General features: G+C 48.3%; 1 protein-coding gene across 1 annotated transcript; it reads left to right on the top strand.

Moving 5' to 3' along the window:
• Positions 1–605: 605 nt before the first annotated feature.
• On the top strand, positions 606–1,571 carry LOC120639900. The gene has a single exon (XM_039915823.1). It carries the CDS (start codon positions 606–608, stop codon positions 1,569–1,571), a length of 966 nt encoding a protein of 321 aa, XP_039771757.1.
• Positions 1,572–11,821: the final 10,250 nt, after the last annotated feature.

The following is an 11,821-nucleotide window of genomic DNA, read 5'->3' as shown; positions in this document are numbered from 1 at the left end:
TATATAGTATAGATATGCGATATGCCTAGAAACTTAATCTTTAATTAATAATTATACTAGTGCTAGAACAGCATTATTCGTGTACCTACTGCGACGTAGTTTATCAAGGTACTGTACGTGACTTCGTTTATACACTTCATAATTATCAATTAATGATAAAAAAAGAAAAACTCGTAAAAAAACATAATCTGGGAATCTGGCGACTCATGCGAAGGTCGGATCGAGCAGCTGAACTCCGCCGACTTTGATGGCCATATATACGACCAACCCGTGCCCCGCCTACGCCCTAGCCATGGCATCCTCCCGCCGCCGCCGCGACCAGCGGTAGAGGCAAAGGCACCGGGCCGCCGAGGCCGCCCGGCGCCACGACATCGTCAAAGCCGTCGTGAAGCTCCTCCCGGCGGAGCTGCACGCCGAGATCCACCGCCGGCTGGACTTCCGCAGGCGCCTCGCCTTCGCCTCGATCTGCGTCGCGACGGGCCACATGTTGAGGCCGGAGCCGCCGTGTCTCTTGACTCTTCCTCCACAGCGACACCGAGGAGAAGGCCACGGTCCTGTCCGTGGCGGAAGGATCCACCGCCTCGGTGCGCACCACGGATCTTACGATGCTCGGCCACGTCGTCATCGGCTCCAACGGCGGGTGGCTCGTCACGGCCGACGAGCAAGGAGGCCTGCGCATGGCTAACCCGGCCACCGGAGAGCGGGCGGATCTGCCGGCCATCACCACCATCCCGTTCCTCAATTTGGTGGGACGCCGATGGTTCTTCCTCGACGTGGAGCCCTTCGTGCAGATCCGGTTCGGAGGCCCTCCCCCGCCGGAGGACAAACACTGGGGGCCGCACCCGCCGAGGACGTACACGCTCACGGCGGCGCAGATGCGCCAGAGCTTCTACCGCAAGGTCGTCCTCTCGGCGTCCCCACGGCCGGGCAGCTACGCCGCCATGGTCATCACGGACAGGCAGATCGGCGCACCGGCCTTCGCGACGGCGGAGGACCCCGCCTGGAGGATGGCGCGCTCCCCCGACGGCGTCGAGGACGCGATCCACCACGACGGCCGGTTCTACTCCATCACGTACGCCGGCCGCATCGAGGCCTGGCGCCGCAACGACGAGACCGGCGAGTTCACCAGCCGGGTAGTGGCGCCGCGGCTGGTTTACGAGGACAAGCACCTGCGCCGCAAGTACCTCGCGGCGTCGCCGGACGGGCGGCTGATGGCCGTGCTCAAACGCTCCATGGAGGTGGAACAGCAGTATCACTGCAAGATCACGCGCGTCTCCTTTGAGGTGCGGGTCCTCAACCAGGCGAGCGGGCGGTGGGAGGTGGCGGCGGACATCGGCGACGCCGCCGTCTTCGTTGGCGTGAACAGCACCGTGTGCGTGTCTACGAGGGAGCACCCGGGGATCGCCGCCGGCTGCATTTACTTTACCGACGACGAGGTCGGGGGCGCCTGCCTGCGCAAGGAGCACGGCGCCAGCTACAACCAGCGCAGCAGAGGCTATGGCGAGCCTGACGACACCGAGCTCCGGGAAACTGGCGTGTACAGCCTCAAGGCCGGGGAAGGTAATGAGTAGGATACCTTAGCAAGGCAAGCACCAGCCCTGGCCGCCGCAGGCGTGGTTCACGCCTTCCTTCTTGTGACCGCCACCTTCAAGTTTTGCAATAACGTAGAGCTCATCGATTGTTCGCGGAATTATTATTGCAATATTTATTCTTTCATTTTTTGGTTTGTGTCGCTACTTTCTTGTTTGCCTTATTCTGGATCTGATCGAATCAAACTGTCGCTACCAAGCAATTAAAATCGTGGCTTATTATTTTATAGTGTTTGGATTCTGTAATATGGTCAATATATATTCGTGGTCTGCAGTCTATTATTCGTTCAAGCATCTAACAGTTTGCTGAGCAATGAGCATCTCCCCTGAAGCAAGTTCCTAAAATTCCAGTTTTAGGAACCAACTCAAAAACCCTCCGTCCAACAGTTTTAGGAAACAAATTAAGTTGCTCAGCTAGGAGCAAAATTCACAGAAAATTCTTTGTATGTATAGTATATCATCCACCCCCTTTATTGAACATTTATGTATGCCTAGCATGCCATTCTTTATTTCAACCCTTGCTGCATGATTTTCCTGTTGCAATCATTATGTTGATTTGCGTTCTCTGAAAGCAATCCTTGTCTTAGTTCAAGTCTTAAATATCTGCACGCACAGAATTTTTCAGTCTTAAATATCTGCACGCACAGAATTTTCTTCTTCTTCCTCAATGCTGATAGCAGGTTTGCTCCATTCTGTATCTTCCTAGCAGATTTTTTCACACAAACTGATTTCACTCAAATAACTTCTGATATAACATATAATCATTCACCAAATAACATCTTTTTCTAAAACACAAGGCTGGTAGTTGTCTCATTTTTAACGTAAGAATTATCAAATTGCTCCTTTTTTTTTCCTTGCAAACTTCATCACAATTTGATTCTAGAATCATGCCTCTAACTACAGCGTGTGACATCCCAGAGTTTTAAAATTCTAAGTAAGAATTATTAAATATGATTTCATGCTTAATAAACAAGGAAAACTCAAATTATGTATTTCTTTTGGAAAATAATATATGTGTATGTATGAATATACATGTGTATGTATGTGTGTGTGTGTGTGTTTATGTGTATATGAACACAGGTCAGAAAAATTTAAATAACTATTAAACCGATGCCAGTATGCAAATGAAATTGAGTTGGCATGTCACTAATATCACGATAAATCAAAGTCTAGTTGAAGTCAAAGTGAGAAAGTGAAGTTTTTCACATGAAATGACGAATCGTTTGAATCAAGGTTTTTAAAGATTTAAATTGTATTCTTTTCAGATTTTAAACAAATATGCTTAGAGAATAAATTCAAAAACATAGTTCAAACAAAATTTTTGCCCAAAACCAAAGTAGTAGCATTTTCAATGTGAAACAGCTTTCATGCTCAAATATTTTCAAGTTTCCACGCAAAAGTTGAAGAAAATTTGAATTCAAACTCGAATCGACTGATAACGTATTTTCGTCGGGTTTTCAAATTAACTTTCGAATTAAGTCTCAAATGAATTGGTGCCTGAAACAAAAGTATAGAGTTCGAAATTCTCTACAACTTTCGTATTCAAGGTTTTCCATGTTTCAATAGAAAATTTTGAGAAAGTTTCAAATTTGAAACCATTCAAATCTTTCTCTCTCTTCCCTCTCTCCCTCCCTGTTCTGCGTTGGCCGAACGCCGACGCCGTCGGCCATGGGCCGCGCCCTCGCCGCGCCCCAGCCCTTCCCCGTCCTTGACTCTCCCGAAGCTACTGGGCCCCGCCACGCGTCGTCATCCCCTGCACGCTCGACGAGGATGGCCGCCGAAACCGCCACGGCGACGCCGTGATGACCCGGACGACTGCGCCTCGCCCCTTCTCGCATTCTTGACCGCCTAGACCTATCCCGCGAGCTCCGAGACGTCCCCATCCTTCTCTCCTTCCTTCCTGAGTGCGAGCGCCGAGCTCCGTTGTCCCTGTTGCCCAGGAATGGCCGTCGCCGCCCCCATGGCCGCTGCCCCCTCCTAGGCCGCCGCGGAGCCCCCTCCTCCACCCATCCTCACGCCCAAACGACCCCGTAGCTAGCTTCCTTGACCTCCACCGGTGCTCCCCGACCCGCTCGCCATCGCCCCCAACCACCTGACCGCCGCCGCCGCCGGGCGCTGCTCTTCGCGGAGCCGCCGCTCCGGCCATCCCTAGCCCCAACCGAGCCCATCCCTGAGTTCCTCTCGACGCCGTGGAGCTTTTCCCCCATTTCTCCCACGCCTCCGGTGAGCCCCCACGCCGGATTCCGGCCACCCGCCCCTCCTCTGTTTCCCAACCCGGCCAAGGACCCACGGTGAGAAGGAAATAGAAGTCCAGGGGCCTAGATGCAAGATTTCCTTTCCTTTTTCTTTTGTTTTCCAAAACAGCAAACTTTGAAAATGCCTAGAAATTCGTAGAAAAATTAGAAAAATGCAAATCCAAATGTTCTGGAATCCTTGCAACAAGATCTACAACTTTCATTACATGCACATATTTATTTTCTGTAAATATTTTAATCTAGGAAAAAGATTAGATTTCATAGACCATAATTATTCTGGGAGTTCTACTTAGCATCTATGGGTGATTCTTGGTTGGTAGCTAATCCATGCCATCCTTAGTGTTTTGTAAAATTTTTAGCACAAGTTAACACATATAACTAGATGAAACCCTAGTCTTGGCTAGATCTAGTAGATTAGTATATTATTTTATTTATGGATGTTCTGTTATATATATGTGTATGAAACTTTTTCTGTGTACTTACAATACTAGATGAACACCACTGTACAAATTTCATTATTTATAGATTTGTGTAGCTATTTATTTTATTTAATCCTTGTTTAGAAAACTTTAATTATGATAATTTGTTTATGTTGTTTTTAAATCATGAAAATATTTCTGAGTGTTCTTTTTAAATAGTTTAGCTTGTACATGAAGTTTGAGTCCCAGTTCATGACTAGAACAGAAGTTAAAAATGAATCTTGTTAGATTGATGTCTGTTTTGTTTAATTTCTCAGAATTAATTCTCTGCAGAATAAATTCTAAAAAATTTATGAGGTGTCAAGAATCATATGAAGTCTGTTCTGAAAAAGTTTGAGCTTCGTAAGTGTTTTGGTTTGTTCTGTATAATTTAATCTTGCTCTAGGTGTAGTCTGAATATCTGAATTGTTCCGAGTAAATGGCTGCATGAAATAGCTTGATTTTTACCGGATAGATTACTCTGTTTACCTTTTGTTTAATGTAGTTTTTGCTGAATCTACTACTGTATGTGTGCTGAGTTGTTATTTATTTAGCAAACCATGATTTACTTGCTTTCGGAAACAACTACCACTTGTTTATGAAGTTAGTGAGCTTCTTTTGTGCCGTTGATCATGATGTCTTGTGTAGTTAGAAATGTTAGATACTACTCTATAAACAACTGCCCAGGAAATGTTAATTAAGAAGTTTCACATCCAATTCATTTTATGTTGGACTACAACTTTATCGTGAAGGAAAAATAATAACACCTAAATCGCTGAACAACTCGGAACTGTGCATTCACACATATGCATTGTTGCATTTCATTTAGATATGATAGATGTACCACGTGAAGGATGTGACATTGAAGCCAAGCCAGAAGACGGTGAATGGTGGACACATCTAGAAGATGGATGGATGGATCCCGGTGTGCACGACCGAAGCAAGATGTTCGCCGAGCGAGTTTTCTCTAACTAACACTGACCTAGTGTTATTCCCAGGCAAGCCCCGGAGCATGCCCTATCTATTTTAAATTTATGCAACTTATTATTATTCCTATTTACTTGTGCATTTAAGTTTATAGGAGTTGCTTGGAACCTTAGTTGCATGATCTTAGGAACCTATGCTTGAACACTAGTATGTGTAGGTCGCTAGTTGGCTGTGCTAATGGTTCGGTAGAAGTCGAGTGATTTCCTGTCACTCGCGAGAATTATAGGAGTTGAATGTCTACTACATACTGCAACTATAAGGCTCACGGACGGGGTTGTGGTACTTGTGATACCCCGTCTGTTTAGTGAAAATGGATAAGGCCGCAGTGTGTGGTAGTGGTGGTTAAACTTTTGAACGTACTAACCACATGCCGAGAAATATGGTAATCGGTAAGCTTAAGTACTGGATTGCACCGAGGCCGGAACATACTCCCCACCGTCTTTGAACGTTGTTCTCATGCGGCCACATGCGGGTGCAAGAAGGCTCACGACCCGGCGTCGTACCGTGGCGTGGATTCTTGTAGTCGAGGGCGGTGGGCCTGTTCCGTGCAGCGGGAATTGAAGGGAAAAGTCGCGTGGGCGAAGCGAGACGTCGATCCCCATGCGTGTGTGTTAGGTCTGCCTGGCCAGGTTAACAAATTCGATTCGAATCGTCCGCTTCTCACGGTTTGGGACTGCTTAACCCTTTTGCCACATAGAGTAAGAAATGAAAGATGATGATGAAGAATATGGTTGGTTGGATGATGAAAGATAATTGTTTTCTACCATGTATGCTATTGGATAGATGCTCACCTAGAATGGTTAATTGAACTAGAATTCGGAAGCTAAAATCTGAAATTAAGGATCTACTCTTTACTGCTTTTCGACAAACAAACCCCTCAAGCCAAAAGCCTTGCATGTCTAGATAAAGGGCTAAGTATACCCTTAGTCGGGTAAGCCTTGCTGAGTATTAGCATACTCAGTCTTGCTTGTGGCTTTGTTTTTCAGGTGGTACATCGGAGGTTACGGATGATGTCATGTACGGGCTCATCATGACGTCTGGTTTCGACGCTAGACTATTGTTCGTTTTTCGTCAAACTTGAACTATGTTGTCCTGTTATAAATTCAAACTTGGTTTGTAATATTAATTCAATTTCATACTCTGCGCTGTAAAATTTGTGGAATGTTGTATTCTCTGGACTGCTTTGTCTATCTTGTTTCAAGTGGTTTAATCGGGATTTTACCCGACAGCACTGCCGGATTACTCCGTTTTAAGTGCGTGTTAACCCTGATTGTTGTTTTGATGATGGTTAGCGCACTTAAGCCGAATTAATTTAGGCGGGGCTGCCACACAGCGTCCCATTGTTTCAGAGTTAATGTCCCGAACATTCGAACAAAGAACCTACCAATCTCCATTTTCTGAATTTTATTGGGAAATTGGGTTAAATAGCATCAAAACATTATCTTTTCTGAAAAGTACTACCGAAAGATTGCTGTTATGAAAAATACCGCTGAAAGAATGATTCCATAACGGAAAATATCAAAATATCATTCCGATAACTTTTGCAACGAACCAGTTATTTTCCTCCCTATTGGATAAATAAAGTGTCTCTTTTACCCTCATCTTCTTTCCAGCTCTTCATTCTTCCTCCCATAGCACCCATCCCCCCACTCCCTGCTCACCTGCCCCGTCAAGCACCTGGATCCAGTCACCTTCGTCAGAATCCCTCACCTGGTAAGGGGACATAAAATTGAGAAAAAAATTTACCGCGAGAACACGCAATTACCTTCACAGGGATGTGGAAACGCCGTGATGATCTCCAGCCGCACGGAGACAATGGCGGTTTCCACTAGAGGTTCATAGTGCACACAAACCGAAAAAGAAATCACGTATGCATGGAGTACTAAATAAAGTCTATTTGCAAAATTTTTTCAGAAATGGGTATAACTTTTCGTGATGAATCTAATGATAGTAATTATGCGATGATTGGATACAGTGATGCTACAGTAACCATCCTCTAATCACGCGGTCAAAAACCTCATTAGATTCTTCAGGGTTCCTAGCGTAGGGGTTCTGAAATTGGTTTTGTAAACTGATTTTATTTGATACTGTAATTAGCGGTCAAAATTCTAGTGCAAAGAACCAAGGCCAATGGTTAGGTCGACAATGAACTCAACCACGTCATCGAGCACCCTCCCAGTGCGGAGCCCCTCGTCACGTGCGGCGGGGGCCGAGGGGTTGAGCAGGAAGGCGGCACCCCAGATCAAGTACACGCGGAACCCCTCTACACGTCCAAACCACGCGCTCGCCCAGCCGCCTGCAGCCGCTCGTGGCCACGACATCGGCAAGGGATCCCTCGGCACGAATTTGAGGAAGAGCTGGCACTTGCTCCCTGCAGCGGCGCAGAAGCCGAGGCAGGAGGACGCGCAGCGAGCGGGACAGGATGGCCCCCTCACATCGTAGCTGCTCCGCCATGCACGAAACCACTGGGAGGAAGAAGGAAGAGCAAGGAAGAACACGAGGGTAACAGAGACTTCACTTTGTCGAGTAGTAGAGAGAAAAATGTTAGTTCATTGTAAAAGTTACATAATGGTATTTTACATAATAGAATCATTCTTTTAGTGGCAATTTATGTAACGGCAATTGTTTAATGGTACTTTTCAAAAACGATGGTCTTTCGATCCTATGAAACAAATTTTCTCATTTTATTTATTCCATCTATCATAAAGCACAGGAGGACAGAAAAGAAAGCAATACTACATAACTGGTATTTGGTCTAGGGCTTTAATCGGTAGCTGTCGAGCCCGGGACCAATGGAGACTTTTGTCCCGAGTCTAATGGCTAGCCAGGCAGACGAGGGGTGTAGGGGCTTTTGGTCCTAATTGGAGCCACCAACCTGTACCAAAGACTCATATTTATCTCGGTTGGTAGCTCCAATCGGGATTAATGGTCATGCGTATCATTTGTTCCGATTGGAGTCACCAACCGGAATAAAAAGAGCATTTTTAGTCCCAGGCCAAGCACTAGGATGGAATTGCTTTTTTGTCTTTTTTTGTGCACACCTGCCATCTTTATCTCTCCCTCATCTCCATCACTACCGTCCTATCATTTCTTCCTTATCATCTCCCCTTCTGCTCTCCCTCTTCCTCTCTAGCAATGGTGCTTGTGCAGCCGGCCAGGAGTGGCGGAGCAGAAGGGAGGGGACCGGCCCGGCACGGCCGGCGCAACTGGCCAGAGCTGCGGACAAGGCCGAGCGCGTGGGGAGCTGGGCCCACGGTGGCGGGCCTAGCGAGCAGCGCTCGTAGTGCGGCGGCAACTAGGGTCTAGCGCCCGCAGTAGCGTGGTGGAGCGGCTGCGAGCAGCTCTCGTGGCGAGGCTCAAGCCCTTTGGGAGCGCCCGCGGTGGTGGGGCTGGCCTGGCTGCCGCCGGCCCCCACAGCCGCATGTGCACCTAGGGGGTGGCCGGCGTGTGGGCAAGTCGGGCAGTGTGGTCGCGAGGGCCGTGTGCCGCCGCCGGGCAACCACAATTGATTCAGCTGGTGAGAGGCTATAGATAAATTCGTGTTTCGAATGATTCGTTTGTGAATGATTTGTTTGTGATTGTGATGTGAATGTGATGTTGTACCGTGAATCAAATCGAACTCATACAATTAATCAAACTTAACTCATGTGATGTGAATCCTTCTATTGTATCTTGGTCTCGGTTTGATTGCATCTCTATGGTGGTTGAGGTGGAGTTGGAGCTAAAGAAGGTGGTGCTCGTGGCGAAGCTGCAGAGCCCGACGGATGGCACGGCCAGACGTGGCTCAGCCTGGCCCAAGCGGGCCGCGGCGCGGATGCCGAGAATTTATTTTTTGTCTGAAAAATGATATCAGTGCCGGTTGTAGCCGCCGGGGCAAAAACCTCAGCCACATTAGTCCCGGAGTCCCAGTTGGAAAACCGGGACTAAGCTGGTTCCCAACCGGGACTAATGAAGGATTCTGTAGTAGTGAGGCCCCGCTGCAGTTGAGGTAACTCTTCACTTCTTACCTTCTTGTTGTTCTTATATCTTCATTTGGCTTTGTGTCGGTAGTCATGCTGTTTGATGAGACAACTGCCTGCTTCTTCACATCTCTTGAGTGTCTTCTTGGCTGCCCGAGTTCGAGCTTGATCAAAGAGCACCTTGTTCGGGTGACTACCAAGCCTGAATTGCCCAAGAAGCATCGTCAGATCGCTGAAAGTCACCACGCTGCAGCAATCCATGATATGGGCTGGGGTCCCCACGGGTGGGAGTTTATTTCTCTTCCGAAAATTCCGTCATTGGTGCGTGTGCGTGTCCTACTCCGGAAAAAAATCAGGTGCAGGTATACAGGGCTACACCTGCCCCTGATTTTTTTCCCACGTTACAGCTAGCTTGTTTCATCGGCTTGTCAGGACTCAGGACTGACCACTAATTTATCGTACCTTACCGATAAATACGATATTTTGGAAATTTCGCTGAAATTTTGCCGATAAATTTTTTCCTGCTGACCATTGCGTCGAATTGGCCGTTTTCCACGAGAAAAACAAAATGAACCATCTGAGCGCGCTAGACGAGATATCGATTAGAGGGAGCGCACAAGTCCAGCATCCCCATCTGCTTCATTATCCTTTTGCTATGGCTACTGGTGATGATCGTCAACAGCAAGGTGCAGGGGCGCCGCCCGTGCCGGTGCCGGTGGTGCCGCTGAGCTCCGGCAAGCCGATGCCCCAGGTGGGCCTGGGCACGGCGTAGTTCCCGCTCGGGGAGACCGGCGGGGACAGGCAGCCACTCGTGCGGGACGCCGTCCTCGCCGCCCTCCGCGCCGGGTACCGCAACCTGGACACGGCGGTGGTGGAGGCGGTGCGCGCTGGGACGGTAGCCACCCAGGACGAGGTCTACGTCGCCTCCTGTTAGAAATAAATATTTTTATAAGATATATGTGATCTTCACTGTTAAGGAAAGCGTTTAAACCAACTAAATGTGATTAAGAAAATCTAATGAAAAATCCTAATGGGCCGTGATCAGCAGGCCCATTAGGCATGTTTCCAGAGGCTGCCCCCAACCCCACAGTGCCTATAAATTAAGGTCGTGGTTAGCACCTTAAACCAATCAATCACGTCATTAGCTAAACCCTAGCCACCAAGTCTGATCGCTAAAGGTACTGGAGGGGTTCGGAAGGCCAATCTCTCAAGAGCAGTGTCGCTGGCCTCCGGAAGGCCGCCGCTACCCTGCTCGCGCATCTTCATCAACAAGAACGACTACTTCCTCTAGCTCGAGCGTCCTCAACTGAGGAGGCACACATGACTGCTGCTTCAACCGCTAACGCTGGTATAATGTCTACCATTTTCCGCATTAGATTGATCTGCCATGAACTAGTTTATGTAAAGATCTTGGGTTATTAGCCTCTAATGTTTTAAGCCTGGCTAATTCTAACGATTGATATCATGAGCCATTTTAACCTAGTCATGCATGGTCATTTTTTTCAAGCCATGTTTATGCCTCTGATTTGTTGGTTTAGATGCATATGAGTTGTGCAGATTAGATCTCTTTGCACAAATAAGTAAAGGCTCAAGTTTTAGATGCAATCAGTCCCTGCAGAAATGTTTTTATGCGCGTGACTAGATCTAAATCATAGTTAATTATGTTTCTGATCACGAGATTAGATCTAATCCAATTCGGTTTAAGTCAAGTTTTAATTAAATCTTGATCTGTTTATAAGTTAAGTACCGGATTAGATGCAATCATGCCTAAATGCATCAGATTAAGTTTATTTCATGATTAAGTTAAGTAGTTAAGGTTAGGGTTTACTTTTGCTTACTGTTTTTCCCAAAATTAGCCCATTGTTAAGTTTTATTCCACAAATTAGCACTTGATTCATGAAATTAATTGCATCAGTCAGCAATTAGAAGATGGGGAATGGCAAATTTCAGATCGAATCAAAAAATCCCCAAATTTCATGAATCCTAACCCTACCCGAGGTGAGCATCAGTGGCTTACCTGTCGCTTACCACTAATCGACGGAGCAGCGCGTGGCATCTTGATCCGCCGTGCGTGATCGCCGAAAGAGGCACCCAGTGGAGCCCCTCGACGGTATGTCGCGTGACTAGCTCGCATGGCACGTCGGCGAGAGGGCCCACAGGGCGCCATGGCGGCCAAGCTCCGGGGCGGCATCTGAGGAACATGGGTGGCGGTGCATCAACGAGGCGAGCACTTGGGACCCGCGCAATGCCCCCGAGCGCTCGCGCCACACGGCTCGCGGCGGCCTGCAGGGCCGTGCCCTAGCGGCACGCGGCTGGCCGCACACGACCGGCGCCCGTGGTCCATGCGGATGCCTACAGCGCAGGCGCTCGCTCGCGCGCATCAGATGCGGGGCGGCCGGGGACCCGCGACCCGCGCCGGCACCTACCGCCAGGCGCGCATTAGGCGGCGCGGGACAGCGCTGCAGGCAGCCCGGCGGTGCATGGCCCGCGCCCTGCCTGGCAGGCCTGCACAGGCCCTGCGCGCGTGCGCATCAAGGGCGCATGGCGCTGGCACGCTGACGGCGACGGCCGGA

Source organism: Panicum virgatum, chromosome 7K, assembly GCF_016808335.1.
Source record: "Panicum virgatum strain AP13 chromosome 7K, P.virgatum_v5, whole genome shotgun sequence".
Lineage (NCBI taxonomy): Eukaryota > Viridiplantae > Streptophyta > Magnoliopsida > Poales > Poaceae > Panicum > Panicum virgatum.
This window is presented reverse-complemented; position numbering and strand designations above follow the sequence as displayed.